Source organism: Xenopus laevis, chromosome 1S (assembly GCF_017654675.1).
Source record: "Xenopus laevis strain J_2021 chromosome 1S, Xenopus_laevis_v10.1, whole genome shotgun sequence".
NCBI classification, from domain to species: Eukaryota; Metazoa; Chordata; class Amphibia; order Anura; family Pipidae; genus Xenopus; species Xenopus laevis.
In genome coordinates, this window is record NC_054372.1 from 103,675,809 (window position 1) to 103,696,546 (window position 20,738).

At 40.6% G+C, this 20,738-nt stretch overlaps 2 protein-coding genes across 3 annotated transcripts in view; one reads left to right on the forward strand and one right to left on the reverse strand.

Moving 5' to 3' along the window:
- LOC108703701 (phosphatidylinositol glycan anchor biosynthesis class U protein-like) overlaps positions 1-14,201 on the forward strand; it is a 19,887-nt gene extending 5,686 nt beyond the window's left edge. The window contains exons 2-10 of one of the 2 annotated variants that reach the window (XR_005964998.1): positions 2,714-2,778; positions 3,075-3,129; positions 6,494-6,556; positions 7,293-7,402; positions 9,162-9,262; positions 9,760-9,857; positions 11,669-11,823; positions 12,204-12,373; positions 13,911-14,201. Coding sequence is in view for 1 of the 2 variants with exons in the window: in XM_041580053.1 (XP_041435987.1) it covers positions 3,115-3,129; positions 6,494-6,556; positions 7,293-7,402; positions 9,162-9,262; positions 9,760-9,857; positions 11,669-11,823; positions 12,004-12,046 (585 nt within the window). In the remaining variant the exon portion in view is untranslated. The other variant, XM_041580053.1, reaches the window with a different exon arrangement.
- LOC121399409 (serine/threonine-protein kinase N2-like) lies at positions 13,926-14,895 on the reverse strand. Its single transcript, XM_041580054.1, has 3 exons — positions 14,760-14,895; positions 14,473-14,553; positions 13,926-14,105 (listed from the first exon to the last, which is right to left on the reverse strand). Exons 1-3 carry the CDS (start codon positions 14,829-14,831, stop codon positions 13,926-13,928), a joined length of 333 nt encoding a protein of 110 aa, XP_041435988.1. The 5' UTR covers positions 14,832-14,895.
- Positions 14,896-20,738: the final 5,843 nt, after the last annotated feature.

The window sequence follows — 20,738 nt, forward strand, 5'->3', positions numbered from 1 at the left end:
GTGGGATGTTTGAGAGGGAATTTTTCTTTCTTAAAATCAACGTCATATAAATACAGAAACACGAAACCAATTTTAACATTTAGGGGCAGATTTATCGAAATTTGCAGTTAGAACTCACCACAGAAAAACAAACCCACTTTTTATTAATTCCTATGGGATTTTTAAAAGCATATTTATCATGATGAACTCAACATTGATAAATACGATTCTAAAAATCCCACAGGAATGAATAGAAAGTGGATTAGTTTTTCTGTGGTGAGTTCTAATCCCACACTTTGATAAATCTGCCCCTTAGATTTCCCTTTGAGGTTTTTACTTCCTCTGCCTTAATAAAGAGGATTTCCCTTATCACAGCATTGGCAGCATATTCAATGGAATCTACATCTCGTCATGTTGATTTCTAACAACTTAAATGCCACAAATAATGATAACTGATCACCCCCCGCACTTCCTCCTCATAGAAACATTACTCCGTTTCCTACTGACTTGCTCATAAAAAAACTTTTGTTATTGGACAGTCAAGTGTTTTTGATTGGGAAGTGTTGCCTGCACTAAAATTAGGATTAGGTATATAGGATATTTATCATGTGTGGGGGTAGAGAAAGCTGAGAGGAGTGTTGAATGTACCAGGGTTAAGAGCATTTATCATTATGAAGAACATGGCTTTCATTATCCTAATAATTACAGTAGCTGAGTAGTAGTTATCCAGAGTTATCGGGACCTGGGGTTTTCCGGATAACGGAGCTTTCGGTAATTTGGATCTTCCTGCCTTAAATCTACTAGAAATCCATTTAAACATTAAATAAACCCAATAGGCTGGTTTTGCTTCCAATTAGGGATGCACCGAATCCACTTTTTTGGATTCGGCCGAACCCCCGAATCCTTTGCAAAAGATTCGACCGAATCCGAACCCTAATTTGCATATGCAAATTAGGGGTGGGAAGGGGAAAACATTATATACTTCCTTGTTTTATGACAAAAAGTCACATGATTTTCCTCCCCGCCCCTAATTTACATATGCAAATTAGGATTCAGATTTGGTTCGTCCTGGCAGAAGGATTCGGCCGAATCCTTCTGAAAAAGGCCAAATCCTGGCCGAATCCCGAACCGAATCCTGGATTCGGTGCATCCCTACTTCCAATAAGGATTAATTATATCTTAGTTTGGATCAAGTACAAGGTACTGTTTTATTATTACAGAGAAAAAGGAAATGATTTTTAAAAATTTGGATTATTTGGATAAAATGGAGCCTATGGGAGACAGCCATTCCATAATTCGGAGCTTTCTGGATATCGGGTTTCCGGATAAGGGTTCCTATACCTGTAATACATATGTTATAATTTTTCTAATGTCCATATAATACACAAAAGCCATAAATATATTGTAAATTATATCCTTATAAACGGTGAGTTCTGATGTCATTTATTTCGCATGATACGGCAAAGGATTCGCTGGCACACGGGTAATGCTGGCAGGGTGATACCCTTGCTTTAAATTTATTTAATGCAGCATTAAATAAATAAATTTAAAGCACAGGTATCACCCTGCCAGCATTACCAGTCTGCCAGTGAATCCTTTGCCGTATACATTGTATAGGTGGCCGATACCTATCTCACCGTGCGTTTGTATTGAACTTTTCCATTTCTTTCACATGACTCACTGAAACTTGTGTATTATAATAAATAAAATATCCCCAGTTGCAAAATATAAGGATATTAGAAGTTAACTTGGAGTTCCCTGACCTTCGGCCTCGTGTTTTTATATGGTCATGAAACTCCTCGGTAACTTATAATATCCTTATATTTTTAGGGATGCACCGAATCCACTAATTTGGATTTGGCGGAACCCCCGAATCCTTCATGAAAGATTCGGCCGAATCCTAACTTGCATATGCAAATTAGGGGTGGGAAGGGGAAAACATTTTTTACTTCCTTGTTTTAGGGCAAAAAATCGCACAATTTCCGCCCGCCCCTAATTTGCATATGCAAATTCAGGTTCGGCCAGGCAGAAGGATTCAGCCGAATCCTGCTGAAAAAGGCAGAATCCTGGCCGAATCCTGGATTCGGTGCATCCCTATATATTTTACAAGAGGGGGTACTTTATTTGCTATATAATTTACAATAGGAGGTATGTTATCCCTTATAATACATGAGTGATGCACCGAATCATCTGTATAACTCAGCTTTGTGCCTTTTTATGGTCACAGAATGACTCAATGACTTCTAATATCCTTATAATTTACAGTAGGGGTACGTTATCCCTTATAATACGCGACTGATACTCAGAGTTACCTGTATAAATCAGCCTGCAGCCTTGTGCCTTTACTGTATATGACCACAGAACCAGTGACTTTTAATATCCATAACATCTTCAGGTTTTTTCTCATTTTTAATACAAATTACAGTTTCCTGTACCTTTATATCTGTGTCACACAGCCTGTAGCCTTGTGCTTTTATTGTCACTAAACTGGTAATTGTCTTCTAAACTATGTGTTAGGTAGGGGTTCCCTTAACAATTGTTGAACCTCAAAACTGGTACTAGGCCATAAATCTGAAAGAACGTGCATTACATCAGAAGTTTTTCCCTCTAGTATTGCTGCTGAGGATGGCTGACATGCTTTCTCATGCCACAGAAGACATTGCTGTCATTAGCACTGTTATATACTTTTCCTTTTTACAAGCAAAACTGGAGTAACTTTGGCTGTCTCTTGCAGTGGTGGAAGGGATGGCCTTGTTGGACCTTGGAGTGTCCCCTTACTCTGGAGATGTCTTTCATGAGGTAAGTGTCTAACTGTTCATTGAACACCCATATATAGATTTTTTTCATGCTTACACTATCCATGGTATATTACTTTTTAGAGCTGAAATTCAAATGTTGTAATGGCACAATCAATAATTAAATTATGTGAAACAGCTCTAGCAGTTAAGTGTTATCTAGGTTGGTGTAATTTTTTTCTATTTGCAATTCAATAAAGTGACTACTGTGCCCAAAACAATTGTAAGATTTTATAGATATGTATTATAAGTGTAGGTCACATAGTGCATTGCATTTTTACAATTTTTTTCTTTTTTCAGACGCCGCTCATTGTATATCTTTTCCATCTCCTTGTAGACTATGATAGTATTCATGGTAAGTGAATAATCTTAGCTTTGTGTCTCAGTGCGGCACAAGCACACGGGGAAAAAACTCACCCACTTACCTATTCTTGCTTCTCCACTCCAAGGCACGTTATGTTTTTTTAAGGTGTCGTATTCACAGAAGGTTCAAACAGCCTTCTAGTTGGCCTGTTTTTGGAAAGTGTCTAGCAGTAGTACCTGTAGAGGTATTGATTCAGGTTCTGATCTGGCTTTTTTTTTTTTTTGGCCCCTAATATGGTATACACCTCTGTGGGTTTCTCCTTTCTCTCATTCATTCATGTAGGGCATCCCTTTTAGCCCTATACTGCCAGAATGTAGGAGCTAATTTTCAGGGAACAGCAGTACTTTGTGCTTTTTTCTAGATACCCCCAACCACAGGTGTAGGAGAAGCTCTTGCTTCTTACTAGGGATGCACTGAATCCATGATTCGGTTCGGAATTCGGCCAGGATTCAGCCTTTTTCAGCAGGATTCGGCCGAATCCTTCTGCCTGGCCGAACCGAATCCTAATTTGCATATGCAAATTAGGAGTGGGGAGGGAAATCAAGTGACTTTTTGTCACAAAACAAGGAAGTAAAAAATGTTTTCTCCTTAGTCTGCTTGGGGGACACCGGAACAATGGGGTATAGCTCGCACCACTAGGAGGCAGGACACAACAAAAAACAAACTAATCCCTCCTCCTCCTGCCATACCCCAGCTCCCAGGTGGAGCCAGGCCAGTTTCGTTGTGTCCTCAGGAGGTTAGGACATAGATCTCCTATCAGGAGTTAGATTTTATTTTTCTATTACATTTATTTTTACTTTTTCCGTAGCCAACATCCTGGCCTTCCTGCAAGAGGGGCTATCCATAGGGCTATCCTTGGGATCCCTAAAATCCCAGATCTCGGCTCTGTCTATATTGTTCCAGAGACGATTGCTCCTGTACCGACTTGGGATCTCTCTCTAGTACTACGATCTCTCCAACGATCTCCCTTCAAACCTTTGTCTTCCATTCCTATTCAATGGCTCACATGGCATCGACTCACAGGGTATCGGAGATGTCTGCTCTTTCCTGCAGATCTCCTTTCTTCACCTTTTACCAGGATAGGGTTGTTCTCCGCACTATACCTTCCTCCTTCCATTTGAACCAAGAGATCACCATTCCAACCTTCTGTCCCTCTCCTTCCAATCCTAAGGAGGTGGCCCTTCATTCACTCGATCCCGTGCGTGCTCTCAAGTACAGGTATTGGACCTGTTATCCAGAATGCTCGGGACCTGGGGTTTTCCGGATAATGGATCTTTCCGTAATTTGGGTCATCTACATTAAATAAACCCAATAAGCTGGTTTTGCCTCCAATAAGGCTTAATTATATCTAGGTTTGGGTCTACTGTTTTATTATTATTATTACAGAGAAAAAGGAAATCATTTTTAAAAATTTGGATTATTTGGATAAAATGGAGTCTATGGGAGATGGCCATTCCGTAATTTGGAGCTTTCTGGATATCGTGTTTCCGGATAAGGGATCCTATACCTGTACTACCTGCACCGCGTCGAAGACGTCCGTAAGTCGGACTCTCTGTTCATCATTCCCTTGGGGCCCCTTCAGCGCTCCACTGCCACTTAGGCAACCATCTCCCGTTGGATCAAGCAGGCCATTCACAGCTCAGGGACTAAGCCCCCCAGCTAGACTCAAGACTCATTCCACCAGAGGAATGAGTACATCCTGGGCTTTTTGGAATCAGTCCTCAACTGAACAGTTGTGCAAGGCTGCCACTTGGACTTCCATCCATACTTTTGGGAAATTCTACCATTTTGATACTTTTGCAGGATCTGACACCCGCTATGGCAGGAAGGTACTTCAAGCCGTGGTGGCTAGTTACACATAGGCCTCTACCTCCCACATGTTTCTTTTGGGACAGCTTTGGTATGTCCCCATTGTTCCTGTGTCCCCCAAGCAGACTAAGGAGAAAAGGAGATTTTGTGTACTCACCATTAAATCTCTTTCTCTCCAATCGCTTGGAGGACACAGGAATTCCCTCCCTGGTCGAAGCCTTCAGACATGGTTGATAATTGCAACCTACTTTTCATTGTATATAGTTATTAAGGCTTCAAGTTTTTTGGTAACCTCCTGTTCTGTGCTTTGGTACGAACTGGCCTGGCTCTGCCTGGGAGCTGGGGTATAGTAGGAGGAGGAAGGATTAGTTTGTTTTTTGTTGTGTCCTGCCTCCTAGTGGTGCGAGCTATACCCCATTGTTCCTGTGTCCCCCAAGCGACTGGAGAGAAAGAGATTTAACGGTGAGTACACAAAATCTCCTTTTCCCATTCCCACCCATAATTTGTATATGCAAATTCGGATTCAGGTTTAGTATTCGGCCAAATCTTTTGCAAAGGATTCGGGGGTTCGACCGAATCCAAAATAGTGGATTTCGTGCATCCATACTTCTTACTGCCCTGGAACACAGACTTGATGTCATAATAAATCTTTGCGATGTCTGCTATATTGCTTATTTTATCTATAATGTTATCAATTTAGACTTATTTCTCAAAACAAAGAATACCAGCACATTAAAAGGAATTGATATATCTTAAAAAGGCAGATGGTAAGGGAAAGCAGAAGCCTATGTTGTTAGAAGTAGAGCAAAATAGCGTACCTGAACACCCAAATCACCAAAGTTGCTGACCCACTTAATTACATATTCAGTTTTCTTTCTCCTACCCATGGGCGTAACTTCAGAGGAAGCAGACCTTGTGGCTGCGGGGGGGGGGGCAGGAGGTATAGGAGCCCCATGAGGCCCTGATTCATATGCAATTTCAATAAATATTGGTAAAACAGGTCAACCGCTAGACATTTTGGGGGCCAGAAAACAATTTGCTGTGGGGCCCCATAATATCTAGTTACACCACTGCTCCTGCATGTCAATAAATGCATTTTCTAAGGCTACCTTATTATCTACAGAATTTTAGGAGGGAGTGCCTTTCTTTTCTGCAGTACCATTCCTCTGCAGCAAAAGGTGCTTTCGTTATTGATGTAGTTTCTACTGCCTGCCAATGTGCACAGGGGCTTCCTCTTCTTTTTTTTTTGGCAGTGCTGTTTTTTTCCTGGGTGGGTCGGTATGGGTGAATTTAATGTAAGTGGATTCAACGATTGTACTGCCCCACTCTCACTCTATTCAAGCTTGCATTCTTCAGATATTTTGGTTCTGCAGTTTTGTTATTGTTTATTGTGCCTTATTGATTCAATACGTATTGCAGAACTCCATCTCCCTGTAGCTCTGATGATAGCAGAGCCAGAGGTTGTCTGTACTTGCTATTTTGCTTTTGTTGCCATGTGTTCTGATGCCCTGTGTATTTAGCAATAAATCTTATTCTCTTCCCCCAGATAACGGATGCCCTCACTGCTGTAACCCTGTACCTTGCTGTTCAGGAGTACAACAAATTAATGGTAAGATTACTTTTATATTCATGAAAAAGGATCACAAATGTCACTTTCTAGAAGAATATTTTGGAGTTAGTTACTGTATACTCCAAATAACAAATGGAGGGTAACACTGTAAATGTCTTTGTTTAAGGCTTACTTGGCTCAGCTTTTACTATAAGCAGCAATCAATATCTGCTTCCTCCTAAACATGATTATCTCTCTCTTGGGAATGTTAAGCAATCTAGTCTCTGCTTTAGAGGAGGAAGTTGAAAAAACATCAGATGTTGGTGTAATTTGGAGAAATGCATGACTAAGGTAAATCAAATTATTAAAAGAAAAGTGATGGTTTCCTCTTTAAACAGACAGGAAGTAAGTGAGATGTTGGTAAATTGATTACTGGGGGAGGGTATGGCTGGCTTATGACACCATTAGCATTATTTTGCTGCCACAGATAGACATTAATCTCTAGATTTTGTTGCCTTTGTACAGAGTCAGGGTGTAATAAAGAAAACTCCTTCCTTATGCTGAAGACAAGGGGGCAATATCTCAACTGGTGTCGGCAAAGGAGACTTCCCCTGTGCCTTAAGCATTAAACCTTTATGATTGCTTATCCTCTTTCATGCATCTGAAAAGTGAATAGCTATTAATAGATTTTAATATAAACCCAACTCCACAGGGATTCATTTCTGAAAACCTATTGCTTGTTCCTGTAAACCGACTGTAAGGGGATTAATGCCGATGTTCTGTTTTTCCTCTGCAGTTTAAGAAGCAAAAACTTTTATTGGAGCTGAAAAAATATCCTCAGGAAGGACATGAACTCCTAAGGGTACCAACTGAGATGTACTATGTACCTTTGAAGGTGTCTCTTTTGTAAGTATTGCTTGGGGGAAGGAAACAGTATTTACTGGATGGTAATATTGTTTGCATTGTGTGTATTTAATTGAACATTTATTGGTTAAAAATATAAAAAAAATGCGGCAGCTGCACTCTAGGATGAGATGCTCGACCCACAGCTATCCTTTCTTTGTCATGCTGGATCTTCCCCTTAGGCAATTGGTGATTGTTAAACATCATATTCCATCACTGTTAGCGCCTAGCAGCAGCTGGGATTATATATATATATATATATATATATATATATATATATATATATATATATATATATATATATATATATAAATAAACTCATTTATCTGACTGTGCAAGACTGTTTTGAATTTGTTCATTTTATTGGGAGCAGCCATGATTCCTGGTAACCTTATTCAGTCTCTAATGTAACAATACCAACCAATAGCCAGCTTATCAGGAAAAATGGTGGCATACTTGCTTTCTGTTTGAACAAAGCTTTTCTCAGCCATGGCAATATGTTTTCCAAACTTATTACTGCTCAGTACACAGCCACTACCACATATCAAACAGGAGTAATGTAACTTTATTTATTGAGTAGGTACACCTTTCTTAAAGGAAAACTATACCCCGAAAATGAATACTTGAGCAACAGTTTATATCAAATGAAGTGGCATATTAAAGAATCTTATCAAACTGGAATATAGATTTAAGCAAATATTGCCCTTTTACATCTCTTGCCTTGAACCACCATTTAGTGATGGACTCTGTGCTGCCTCAGAGATCACCTGACCAGAAATACTACAACTCTAACTGTAACAGGAAGAAGTGTGGAAGCAAAAGGCAGAACTCTGTCTGTTAATTGGCTCATGTGACCTAACATGTATAGTTTGTTTGGTGTGTTTGTGTGCACCGTGAATCATACGATCCTAGGGGCTGCCCTTGGCAGTTTTCTATTTCGGATTACCCAATGACGCATACTACTAAAAGAGTATATTATTATGACAAGGTTTTACATATGAGCTGTTTTATGCAATATTATTTTATAGAGACCTACATTGTTTGAGGGGTATAGTTTTCCTTTAACCCTTTCTACTGGGTGTTATTGGACCTAGAATCTGTCTATATTTAATTCACAACACAGCAGCTGGGCTTTCTCACAATATATGCCTTCAGCAATGTCTACACATTGCATATACTTTGTGTGGCCACAAGAATCTGGGCTGCCTGTCAACCATCTCTTATCAAAACCATGGGTATGACTATGAACTTTGCTGCTATAACAACTGCTGTTCTGGAAAGGCTTTCTATTACACGGTGAAGCATTATTGTTTTTGGATTGACCACTTATGCTGGGGATCAGTCTGTTGGAAAAAAAAAAAAACATCCCACAAGCGTTAAGTTGGGTTACACTCAGGGCTCTGTGCAGTAGTGATGTATGGGCCAACCTTGCACCCCCCTTTCCGGGTCATGGGTGGGTATGGGTCAAGCTCTTCTGACTGCTCTCCCCGCCCACGACCTTACAAATGCTGACTTCTGGGTTGAACTTTTATAGACGCGTGGGCTCACCCCGCTCCTTTTGTGACATCATCGTCAGGGCGGGTCGGCGCGGGTCTATAGAAGGAAGTCGGGCTCTGGCAGGAACGGGTGGAGGGAGGGTAGGTACGAGTCGGGAAAAACCTGACCTACACATCACTACTGTCTCGGCAAACCCATTCTTTATGGAGCTGTCATACAAACCTTTGCAATGGAAATTTCTCACTGGAACTCTTATTCTCCTCAGCTACTTGTTGAATCCATACACCGTTCTGTCTTGTGTGGCCAAATCCACGTGTGTAATTAACAATGCCGTGATTGCTCTTTTCATCCTGGCAACTGTTAAAGGTTTGTACCTCTTTACTACTTCTGTATGCTTTGAGACATGCTATTCTTTGCCTGTGGTAATTCCTTAGGAGAAGGGCTTTTATCATGTAAAGTACATCCGTGTTCAAGATTTAATCAAGATGAGTTCAGTCACTAAGGCTTTAATACTTTTTTCAAACGTCCATGGTTCTTAGACAATTGTAGGAAGGCAATAATCACATTTACAGTCAAATTTCTTCTTCTGATTAATGTATATGTAACCTGAGAGGGAGGCGGTAGCTGGAAAATGGGAGGTCACCTTTATAATGACTTTGATACCACTATTTCAATAAACCTTTATTTTGCCCATATTGAACTGCGCTGTATATTGCCCCTTTGCTTTAAGTGATTAACTTAAGTTTTTATTTACTGCCGTTTTGTTTGAGGCCACACTCCCTGCCCTGTGGTACAAGAAACAAGTTGGTCAAATGGTTTCTTAAATGTCGGAACGCTAATATTTATCCTGTTTTGTTTTTCAGGTAGCCGGTTACTAACTGCTGTGTTTCTGTCGCTGGCAACCTATCAGTCTCTGTATCCAGTCACCTTATTGTCATCAGCGCTGCTCTACTTGCTTCAGGTGCCTGGTCAAACTGATGTGTAGGCAACTGCTTCTACTAAAGCAGGGGTCCCCAACCTTTTTTTATCCGTGAGCCACATTCAAAAATAAAAAGAGTTGGGGAGCAACACAGGCATGGAAAAACTTCCTGGGGTGCCAAATAAGGGATGTAATTGGCTATTGTTGGCCCCTATGTGGACTGGCAGACTATAGGAGGCTCTGATTGGTAGTGCACCTGCTTTTTATGCAACCAAAACTTGCCTCCAAGCCTGGAATTCAAAAATAGGCATCTGCTTTGAGGCCACTGAGAGCAACATCCAAGGGGTTGGTGAGCAACGTGTTGCTCGCGAGCTACTGGTTGGGGATCACTGTACTAAAGTGTACTAATGGCAATGACATATTTTGGGGTTCAGTCCCTCTTAGGCCTAAAGTGTACTAATGGCAGTGACATGTTTTAAGGGGCTGATTTATCATAAACTGAGTTTTTTTTCGATTTTCTGAAACCTCAAATACTTGGAATTTATTAAAGGAGAACCAAAGCCTTTTATATTAAATACCCACCCCCCCTCAGCCTAGGTGTTACCCTCAGTAAATGCCCCTAACTCTTTACTCACCCCTCGTTGCAGATTCAGTGCATCGGAGTTCACGGGTGCCATCTTCTCTTCAGTAATCTTCAGGTTTTCTTCCATGACTTTCGGCGAACGCGCAGTTGTTAAAAAAACGTCAGACTGCTCCAACTGCACATGCCCGATACATCGCTTACTTCACAAATATTACAGAAGAGAAGAAGATGGCGCCCGTGAACTCCGACGCGCTGACTCTGCAACGAGGGATAAGTAAAGAGTTATGATCATTTACCGAGGGTAACACCTAGGTTGGGGGGGTAGCAGGGAGGGGGGTCTATGTAGGGTAGGGGATTTTAATATTAAGGGTTTGGTTCTCCTTTAAAGGGGACCTGTCGCCCAAAAAAATTATTCAAAATCCTATTTTATCACATTAGTCAAGCAAAATGAACTTTAATTGCACTATATAAATTATTTGAATCTTGTTTCCTTCAGTCTGGGAATTCATAATTATAGCAAGCAGGCGGAAGCCATTTTGTGGTCACTGTTATTAAGGCAAGCCTTGTATCATCTCAGAATCTTGTTCATACACCAGAATGGGGGACCTGATGTCCAACCCCTATGCCCTGGCTACACAATTAAATGATTAAGAGAACTGGGGGAATGTGGGGAGAGCAGTGACATCTAGGAAGTGCTGAATGGAAAGTGAATGTAATTGTCTGCCCCGTCTCTATGACTAAGGCATAGAGGAGGGGCAGACAATATTTGATTGACAGCTGAGATTTTTAAATAAGTTTACAACAGCTATGAACGCTTTAATAAAAAAATAGAAATTGGATTTCATGTTTGATTTGAAATGGACCTTTATTATACAGATTTTTGTGTCTGGGTGACAGGTCCATTTTAAAGGAAAAAAACATAAGCCATAAAAAAACTCTGCAAGTAAAAGCTAGCAAGGCTGTATAGCAGTCAGTGGGAATGTTCTCTGACGACTTTATTTTTTTAATTTATTTTCCCAGTTTATTAAAACATTTGAGATTTTCACCCTCATTGAAAATTAATAGGACAATGAGATTCTCATATGTGCACGGGAATATTTTGTCATGTTTTTTCTTAAATAACCTAGCATTCCGGAAAAAGTCACAAGTTTTGTCTGGTTTTTTTTTTTTGTTCACAAAATCCTATTTTGACAAATCTGCTTAAGTCTCTAAATAATGTACTTTGACTTTGTGTAATTATGTTTTTCTAATGTTCTAATTCTTTTTACAGAAGGAATTTGTCCCAGTGAAGATGAAGAGTACGGGCTTCTGGCTGTTCAGCTGCCAGTATTGCTCTATCTACCTGGGTTCTTTGTGTGTGCTGGTCTGTCATTCTTTCTTCTTGCTCAACTCATGGGATTTTATACCTTCTATATATGGCTTTATGTGAGTCCTTCTGTAAAACTATTCTCAATATTCTTTATTTATATAGCTCTGACATATCATACATTGCTTTACAGTAACTAAATGAAATAACCGTTTTATATGACCGTAGGGATAGGAAAGAAGTCATTGCAGAAATGATGTGATGATTTTAAGACGTCTTTTGATATATTCTGTTTTCAGACTCTCTGTACCAGATATGACACCAAATATCGTCCTGTTTTGATATTTCTTCGCAGAGATGTTTGAACACTTTAGTCTCTTCTTTGTGTGCATCTTTCAGATCAATGTTTTCCTCTACACCCTGCCTCTCACTATTAATACATTCAAGTGTTACTAAACCCTGAGTTTATTTTATTAATTATTTTTCTTCTCTTCCCCAGCTTTTTGATGCGTGTATGTACCAGCAGGTGCACTGAGCATTCAGCCTTCATACCATGATGATGAATGGTGGGAGAATGCAAAGAATAACTATTATAAACAAACTCTCCGGCCCAGTGTGATAATGCTTGTGGAGCAGCCATACCTGCAGTAGGACTGGTGTCACTCACAGGTACTGAACCTTTCAGTGTTTCTTTATTGCAAGCCATTTTCTTACTCCCTCCCCCTCTCTAGTAAAATAGACACACCAATACCCGGAATAAAGATACACACAGCGACATGGAAGTTAATTAAATATGTAATAATTTATTTATTATTGATAACAATTAAAAAACTACGCTTTTTGATCCTGAGGAAGGCAAAAAACCTCTGAGAAACTAGAGGAAAAAATTCCTTCCTGACTCCTTAATGGCAATCGGATTTGCTCCCAGGATCAACGCGTCATATTTAATTGAGGGAAATAGGGTAAGGGAAAAAGAAAGGAATATGGCAACATACACATGAGCACCTTTTAGGCAGCTAGGTGAACGCTGCATTCTGTTCCATTCCATTGGAAACCACACAGCCTGAAGACCCGGCTTCTACAGTCTGAGGGATGGAGTGAAAAAGAATGCAAGGTCTACCGAGTGGCTTAAGGGGGCTTCTGTCTATGAAACCATATTTTATATGGAAAGGGGAGGCAAAGCTGCCGTAACTGATTTAAAGGGGGGGTCACCGCTGGTAATATTAGGTTGGAAGGAAAAGAAATAGAAAGCAATATGGCAGCATACACATGAGCGTCATTAAGCTGCTTGGTGAATGCTGCATTCTATTCCATTCCATTAAACCCCAGGCAGCTCACAGACCCCGGCGTCTGCACACTGAGGGATGGAGTGAAAAAGAATGCAGGGTCTACCGAGTGGCTTAAGGGGGCTTCTGTCTATGAAACCATATTTTATATGGAAAGGGTAGGCAAAGCTGGTGTAACTGATTTAAGGGGGGGAGGTCACCGATGGTGGTATTAGGGTGGAAGAAAATAAAATAAAAAGCAATATGGCAGCATACACATGAGCATCATTAACCTGCTTGGTGAATGCTGCATTCTATTCCATTCCATTAAACCCCAGGCAGCCCACAGACCCCGGCGTCTGCACACTGAGGGATGGAGTGAAAAGTAATGTAGTGTCTACCGAGTGGCTTAATGGTGTTCCAATTTATGATACCATATTTTACATGGAAAGGGAAGGCAACTCTGGTGTAACTATTATTGAAAGGGGGTGGTCACCACTGGTGGTATTATGGAGGAAGGATAAGATATAGAAAGCAACATGGTAGCATACACATGAGCATCATTAAGCTGCTTGGTGAATGCTGCAGTCTATTCCATTCCATTAAACCCCAGGCAGCCGACAGACCCCGGCGTCTGCACACTGAGGGATGGAGTGAAAAGGAATGCTGGGTCTACCGAGTGGCTTAAGTGCGCTCCTGTTTATGATACCATATTTTAGTTTGAAGTGGGGGAGCACCGCTGGGGGAGCTATGGTGGTAAAAGGAGGGTCAACTCTGGTGGAGCTGTGGTAGAAGGAGGAGGGGCACCGCTGGTGGAGGTGGAAGAAGGAGGGGCATTGCTGGTTGAGCTGTGGTGCAAGTGGGGGCACCGCCGGTCCTACTGCAGAGGAAGGAAGGGAAATACAAATCAAGATCTCACGCTGGTGATTTTGGCATTGCAGGTTGATCCTGGAGCTCTACATTGCGGTATAATCGAAGTTCCTAAAGGCTTCCGCAATCTCCTTTTCCATTGCCAAGGAACCCTCAGAGGGAGGAGTTAGAACTAGATGTTGATCTCCATCCTCGCAAAGTCTAACATCCTCAGGTATGAATGGGGGCTGCATTCTTCTCTCTAGCAAAGCCATCCAGTCAATGCTCTGGTTAATAGACAATATAAAAACATTTATTATTAATTGTTACTTAGCATACTTACACTTTTATTTTATTTAAAATATGTTTGATTAGCATATAAACTTTGGGAGTTCATCTGTACCTTTAGGGCTAGTCCACACGAGGAGATTTTTTCGCCTGGCGACTAATCCCCTCGTCTTTTGAGCGACTATCTCCCCGAACTGCCAAAGCGGGTTTCCCCATAGGCTACAATGAAAAGTTGCCTGCGCTAATGCACACGCGATTGCGTTTTCAATAGTCGCCCAAAGTTGCCTCAGTGCCGAATCTCCACGTGTGGCCTTAACCTTAGTTCATTTCTGTAGCTACCAAAAGTTGACTGAAAGATGAACTTACTCGAAAGAAATAATGATGCATAACATCACATGCATCTTCTTCACTTGAGCCCAGCCGCTTCAATGGGTCCCGCTGTAAGAGCTACAAAGAAAGAGAATGACCTTAGAAACATTAGCAGATAAGCTATGTTGCAGCGCTGTGTGACAGTTAATGGCTATAAAGGCTAATACACAGTTAGACTGCACAAATTGGAAGGAAATGATTTAAGGGATGCAAGGATAGTGCTACCTGTTCATGAATTACTGGTTAGACCACAGCTTGCGCCCTTAACTTACTGAGTAACTTACCCCTGATATTAAGTTGACGGCATCCGCTGCCAGGAACGTCGGGACGACTAAACCAGTAGATGGTCTCAGCATTGGTTTCTGCAATGTGGAACATAAGAAAGTTCTCTTTTACTATAGTTTATAGAACTAATCAGTTGTAAGTGGCTAAGAAGGCTTCAAAACCTGTTGCTACATACATTAAGGGGGTTTGTAAGGATAGATTGTAGTGGGCATATCTTAGCATACCATTTATATTCCCTACAAATGCAATCAATGCAAAAATGCTGCCACACAAACAACTTATTGCTCTGTGGCCATATGTAACTAATATAGCTGATGCTTGATGTTATTAAGTTAATTAACAGTTGCCTATTCCGTCCAGTTATTAAAGTTTCTACTTACCTCCCCAACTAGCATCTCGTATATTACAATGCCCAGAGACCACCAGTCGACAGATCTTGAGTATGGCTCCCTGGCAAGGACTTCTGGCGCCATGTAGCCAAAAGATCCTTTCAGGCTACTTGTTCGGCCTTCGTAGCCAATTCCTGAAACAAACAGTTATTGTAAGTAAACAGATGATCAGTTGGGGCTTATTTATCTGTATCGACTCAGTTTAATAATGTTTAGTTTGATAATGAAACTGGGTAAAATATTGTCTGTGAAAAAAATGTTTTCAATATAGTCAGCCAAAAAATGTAATCCATAATAGCTGGAGTAAACAGATGTCTAACGTAACAGCCAGAACACAAATCACTATGTTGAGTCTCTCTCTAACCTTTTAGCCAGTTGGCCACTAGTTGCTGGGCCACATTAGACACATACAGTAACTGTTAAGTTTTCTTTTTATTCTGACCTGCATGCTCAGCAAGAAAACTGAACATTAAGTGATACTAATCAATGGGGGATATGCCTAACAGTTGGCACCCTCCAGTGATTTCACCTCTTCTTTCCTTCTTCAATCTGCTCTGCTAAAGCATAACTTAGTAGGAAAAGTTCACTCTCACTTTCTCATAATATGAAACTACAAATGTCAGTCACTTCATGAACCTCAATAACATTATGTGAAACTGAACCTTTTTTTGATGTGTTAGTTTATTAGAATCCTTACCGTCTTTGCTCAGCCCAAAATCAGCCAGTTTAACATATCCACTGCTGTCTAAGAGTAGGTTTTCCGGCTTGAGATCTCTGTGGTAAAACAACAGCAAAAGTTAGCAAAGTACAACATATCTGGGACACTGACAAAAGGGGAAATAATTAGTGATGTAACGTGAATAATATAATTCATTTTGTAAAATATAAGGATATTATAAGTCACTGAGTAGATCCATGGCCTTTTAAAAGCACAAGGCTGAAGTTCTCTTGCTCTTGTGGTCATGCTCTACCGGGGATATTAATATTGGCTTCTATTCCCTTGTCTGATATGTTTAGCAGTAATGCTCCCTTACATTTTATATTGCAAAATGTTTTATGTACATGAAAATAATAAATATACTTACCGGTGTATGATGTCATTTTCATGTAAGTAGGAAATGGCCATCAGCGTGCAAGCAGCATAGAACCTGCAAAGAGACTCCCATCATTAGGTTATTGAATACATAGTCATATATTTGTTAGTGTAGTGTATCTCTGTCTAGATATTACTGGCTCGCTGTAAGTCAAGAGACCCACTTACTATCATGGTATATTCTGCATGCAGCTCCGCTTAAATAAATATGTTATGTATTTCCAAATAATGATGTTTTCTTACATCCTCTTGCCTTTGTCAGATAAACAAGGAGCCAGACCCCGTATACTACTTACTTTGTCTGAATGGCACCCGCATGACTCTAGGTAAAGGTTAATTTGTACTTACATAGCTCTTGGTTGTTCAAATGCACCTTCCCTCTGCAGGTAGCTCTTTAAGCAGCCGCCAGCAACGTACTCCATCAGAAAGAATAGATGGTATTCTGACTGGAAGGTGGCGTGGATATCCACAATGAAAGGGTGGTCAGCAACGGCGAAAGCAACCCGTTTCTCTAGCAAGATCCTGAATATTAAAAGCATTCATTGTCAAAACAAGGGACATGGGTAAGTAACAAAGCCAACCATGCTAAAATGATCATTTCCATAAACTGACCTTTCAATGCCCCTTGAGGAGGTGATGCTCTCCTTTTTCAAGATTTTCAGGGCATAGGATCTTTTGGTTGCCGCGTGTTCAACAAGGAGAACCTGAAATAAGAGAGAATCTCAGGAAACGCAGGAAGATACATGCATACATGCAGAACATCCATACCCCTTTCAGAGAGTTGCAAGAATCGATCCATACTTGCCCCAGCATTGCAAGGTAACAGAACTAACTGTTTTGCCACTGTTCTTGCATGTGCCAATAGTCATCCTAATTATGGATTAAGTTTAATATTACCTTGGCAAATCCGCCCTCGCCTAGGAAACCACGTTGGTTGAAGTCTTGCAGTGTGTAGTTGGTCAACTGCAAAGCCCTGAAAAAGAAATACCCAAAATGAAACTCATTTTTATTTCAAATGAAATGTTAATAGTATCATCATGTGCAGGTTTGCATCTTACTGTGGCTCCTTTGTCACTGCCAGTGGACATCCTTCTGCTGCATCAGGTGGAGTTGGGCTGATGTTTTCTTCATCCACAGATATCTCACTATAAGGAAAAGTAAGTTTGTTATTTTGCGTTTCTTTTTACCCTTAGCCGATTCATTCTCCATAATCCTCAATAGCACAGCACCCCATAGCCATAATTCATAGGTGGCTTTGTGCTATTGAATTATGTATTGTGTAATCTCCCAGCCAAAGTGCAGGTGCATATTACCATCTGTCCTCTTCTGTGCCAATCTAATACTTTACTTTAATCAGAAGAATAATCCTGTTATTGTGAAGATTTTATTTGATGAAAGTATGGGGTAGGGATTTAATCTGGTCTCTAATAAACTCCACAATATCCTCACCTCTCTGATGGCTCTTCAGGCACCTCGTCTACCTCTGGCACTGGTTCTTCAGTGGATTCGTCATGTTGATGCTGCAAACAAGGGACAATTGTGCAATGAATGAATATGGCATCACATGGATATGATAAAAGCAATGTTTATGTTCTGGCCAAGAAATTAATGGCATCAGTATAAAATACTCACTTGGAAAGAATCACTGGCAGGTTCTGAAACAACCTGAACCTCAGGTGCGCTGACCTCTTCTGCTGGGAGGTTTACACCAGTGTCACTAGCAGTCTCCACTGCTGCATCTAAAGAGACAGTAAATAAACATAGTGAATGAATTTTCAAATATAAAAACTCTCTTGAACCTAAGGCTTAAGGATGTTTCTTGATTTGGTAAGATGCTATTAATAGTCAGTGGTTTGAAAAGTACATGCAAAAGCCATATAATTCATCTATAGTTCTGTGGGGCTTAGTTTAATGTCCATGAAGGGGTAGTGGATGGGATGTTAGGATGACACACGTTACCCCATATAATGCCAATAGAAAAGAGGCTAGAGCCTGTTGTGACTCACCTGGAACATGCTCTGCTTCCCTCCGAGCTATCTCCTCATTGAGCTTGAGGAGAGAGGAGTAAAGGGCTTTCAGCCTCTTCTCACTGCTCTTCCTCAGCTCCTTCATCAGGGCTCTGGTCTTTCTGTCCTTGGTGGCATGGTACAGATTTTCGGCCCCTGCTGCTATCTTCATCTCTTTCTGGATGACTCTCACCAGCTCCTGCTTCATTTCTGAAAGAGAGACACCTACCTGGGGCTCACCAGCATCAAGAGACTGTTTGATGTCGACAGTCTATAGAGAATGGGAAACAATTATGAAACAATGGTTAAGTGCTTGCAAATGATATTGAATATTGAACAATGATGTCACCCATTCCAATTAGAAGAAAAGAGTTTCCTCCTAATGGTTTGGAAGGGTTTTTTTACAGTCGAATTCTCTCCCTGAATCAGTGGTACAGGCTGATACATTAGATAGCTTTAAAGGAGAAGGAAAGTTAAAAAAAAATAACCTTCCTCTTTCTCTTTGCCATTATCCCCCCTCCTGAAACGCCGCATTGAAAATTGCAATGGCTTTACAGTTTTGTGCACTTCCATTCCAAAATGTTTCTATAGTGTACGATTTGGCGCCTCCATTTTCAAATTGCCTCCCTGCGCTTTGTCTCTAGTACGCATGTGTCTCTTCCGTGACCCTGTGTCCTGTGCTCGCTTCAAAGCTTCCCTTTGTTACCAGGCAAAGGGGAACATCAATCAAGGTGGAGTAAGTGCAGGCAGGCAGAGAGAGAGTTTAGGGATGACGAATGGGTCTTCTCGGGAAGACAGGAGATCATAGTGCGATTGCGCAGGGCTACTCTTAGAAGGATTTCGCATGCGTGTGCCCTGATTAGAAGGATTTATGGACTGGAGCAAAGACATCCGTTTCTGTGCAGCTTGCCACTTATTTGAAAAACGATTACAGCGCAAGAATGAATGAAAAACGGAATGAAGAAATGCTTGCTGGTAATAATATTTACATTTTATGGACAATAATTAAAGCTTTATTTTATTTGAGACTTTCCTTCTCTTTTAAGAAGGGGTTGGATGGCTTTTTAGCAAGTGAAGGAATACAGGGTTATGGGAGATAGATCATAGTACAAGTTGATCCAGGAACTAGACCAATCGCCATTTTGGAGTCAGGAAGGAATTTTTTCCCCCTCTGAGGCAAATTGGAGAGGCTTCAAGTAGGGTTTTTTGCCTTCCTCTGGATCAACTGGCAAAAAAAGTCTAAAGGTTGAACTTGATGGATGTGTGTTTTTTCAACCTAACTTACTATGAAACATGATTTGTGGAGAACATAAGAAAACTGTTTGTCAAATGGGTTTATGAAATATTTCTTATAATCTGAGGAATTTTCTTTTCTATCTGTTGGTAAGGTCTCTAATCGTCAGGCATAAAGCGACAGCTTGATATTTCCATCTGCCTTACCTCAGTATGCCGGTGACGACGCAAGATGTTAGAATGTCCGGCACCCATCTTGACACTCCTGTATGAGAAAAAAAGGTTGGTGTGAGTGGCTGCTTCAGTGGAGATAAAGAATACAACTGTTTGTAGCTGCTGGTAAACTTCAAGCTCAAGACAAGCACCTCTCTGTAACCTCACTGCTACACATCTGAGCCGGTAGGGAAAGGGAAGTTGATATGGGCAAAGTAGTCATTTTATGACATTTTCACACTTCTTATTCCCATTGGCTTAAACCAGTACTAGTATTATTTCTTTTCAGCCCATCTATTCATGTACTAATTTTATTTCCAAACTGGTGTGTGGTTGTTATGGTAATTAAGCTATAGCAACTAAACAGCAACTGCAGTGGCCAAACAAAACATTTCAACTCTTCCTTTTTCCTGTTTAAATTTTTCCTTATTATTATTTATAATTACACATTGTAATAATGCCACCTACATGGCCAGTTAGTGTTATTTGGGGTATGTGCTTATTTGCTGCAGGTTTACCCCTGGAATTGTGGAAAGCAAACTAAGTCCTGCCTTGGGGTCTCTAAGCCCATGGCTCACAAATTTATGGGAATATTGAATAATGTCTGGATCTAAAACTATATTGAGCAACATGGCAATGTCTACAGCCAAGAGTGATACCTTACACATATTATAGGGGTAATAATGCTGCCAAGAAAAGGTAGTTTTGTAGAATTGTATTGTATAATGTCATGATCTGGGCTGGCTTGTGATAAGACTACAGATCCCATCATGCATGGAGATTAATTTGTCCTATTAATGCAGAGATCGCTGCATGTACCTAATGTGCCTGCTTCCCATAACCAGCTGTGGTATGATTCGTGCTCCTGCACCATAACACAATAATTCCTAATGCTAGGCATTTTTTTCTTCTGCCATTTGCTACTTTTGTTTCTATTGCAGCCCTTTCTTATATACAGTAGAACCCCCATTTTACATTTTTCAGGGAACCAGAAAAAAATTATGTAAAATCAAGTAAAATGTAAAATCAGGGAAATGTATTATG

Bases quoted from the DNA above. Each gene is read 5' to 3' on its own strand.
- LOC121399409 (XM_041580054.1), bottom strand. From the start codon at position 14,831: ATGCTGAGACCATCTACTGGTTTAGTCGTCCCGACGTTCCTGGCAGCG. The intron at 14,554-14,759 runs GTAAGTTACTCA...CTTTCTTTGTAG, and splicing joins CCGTCAACTTAATATCAGGG to CTCTTACAGCGGGACCCATT. The intron at 14,106-14,472 runs GTAAGTTCATCT...TCTATTAACCAG, and splicing joins TGCATCATTATTTCTTTCGA to AGCATTGACTGGATGGCTTT.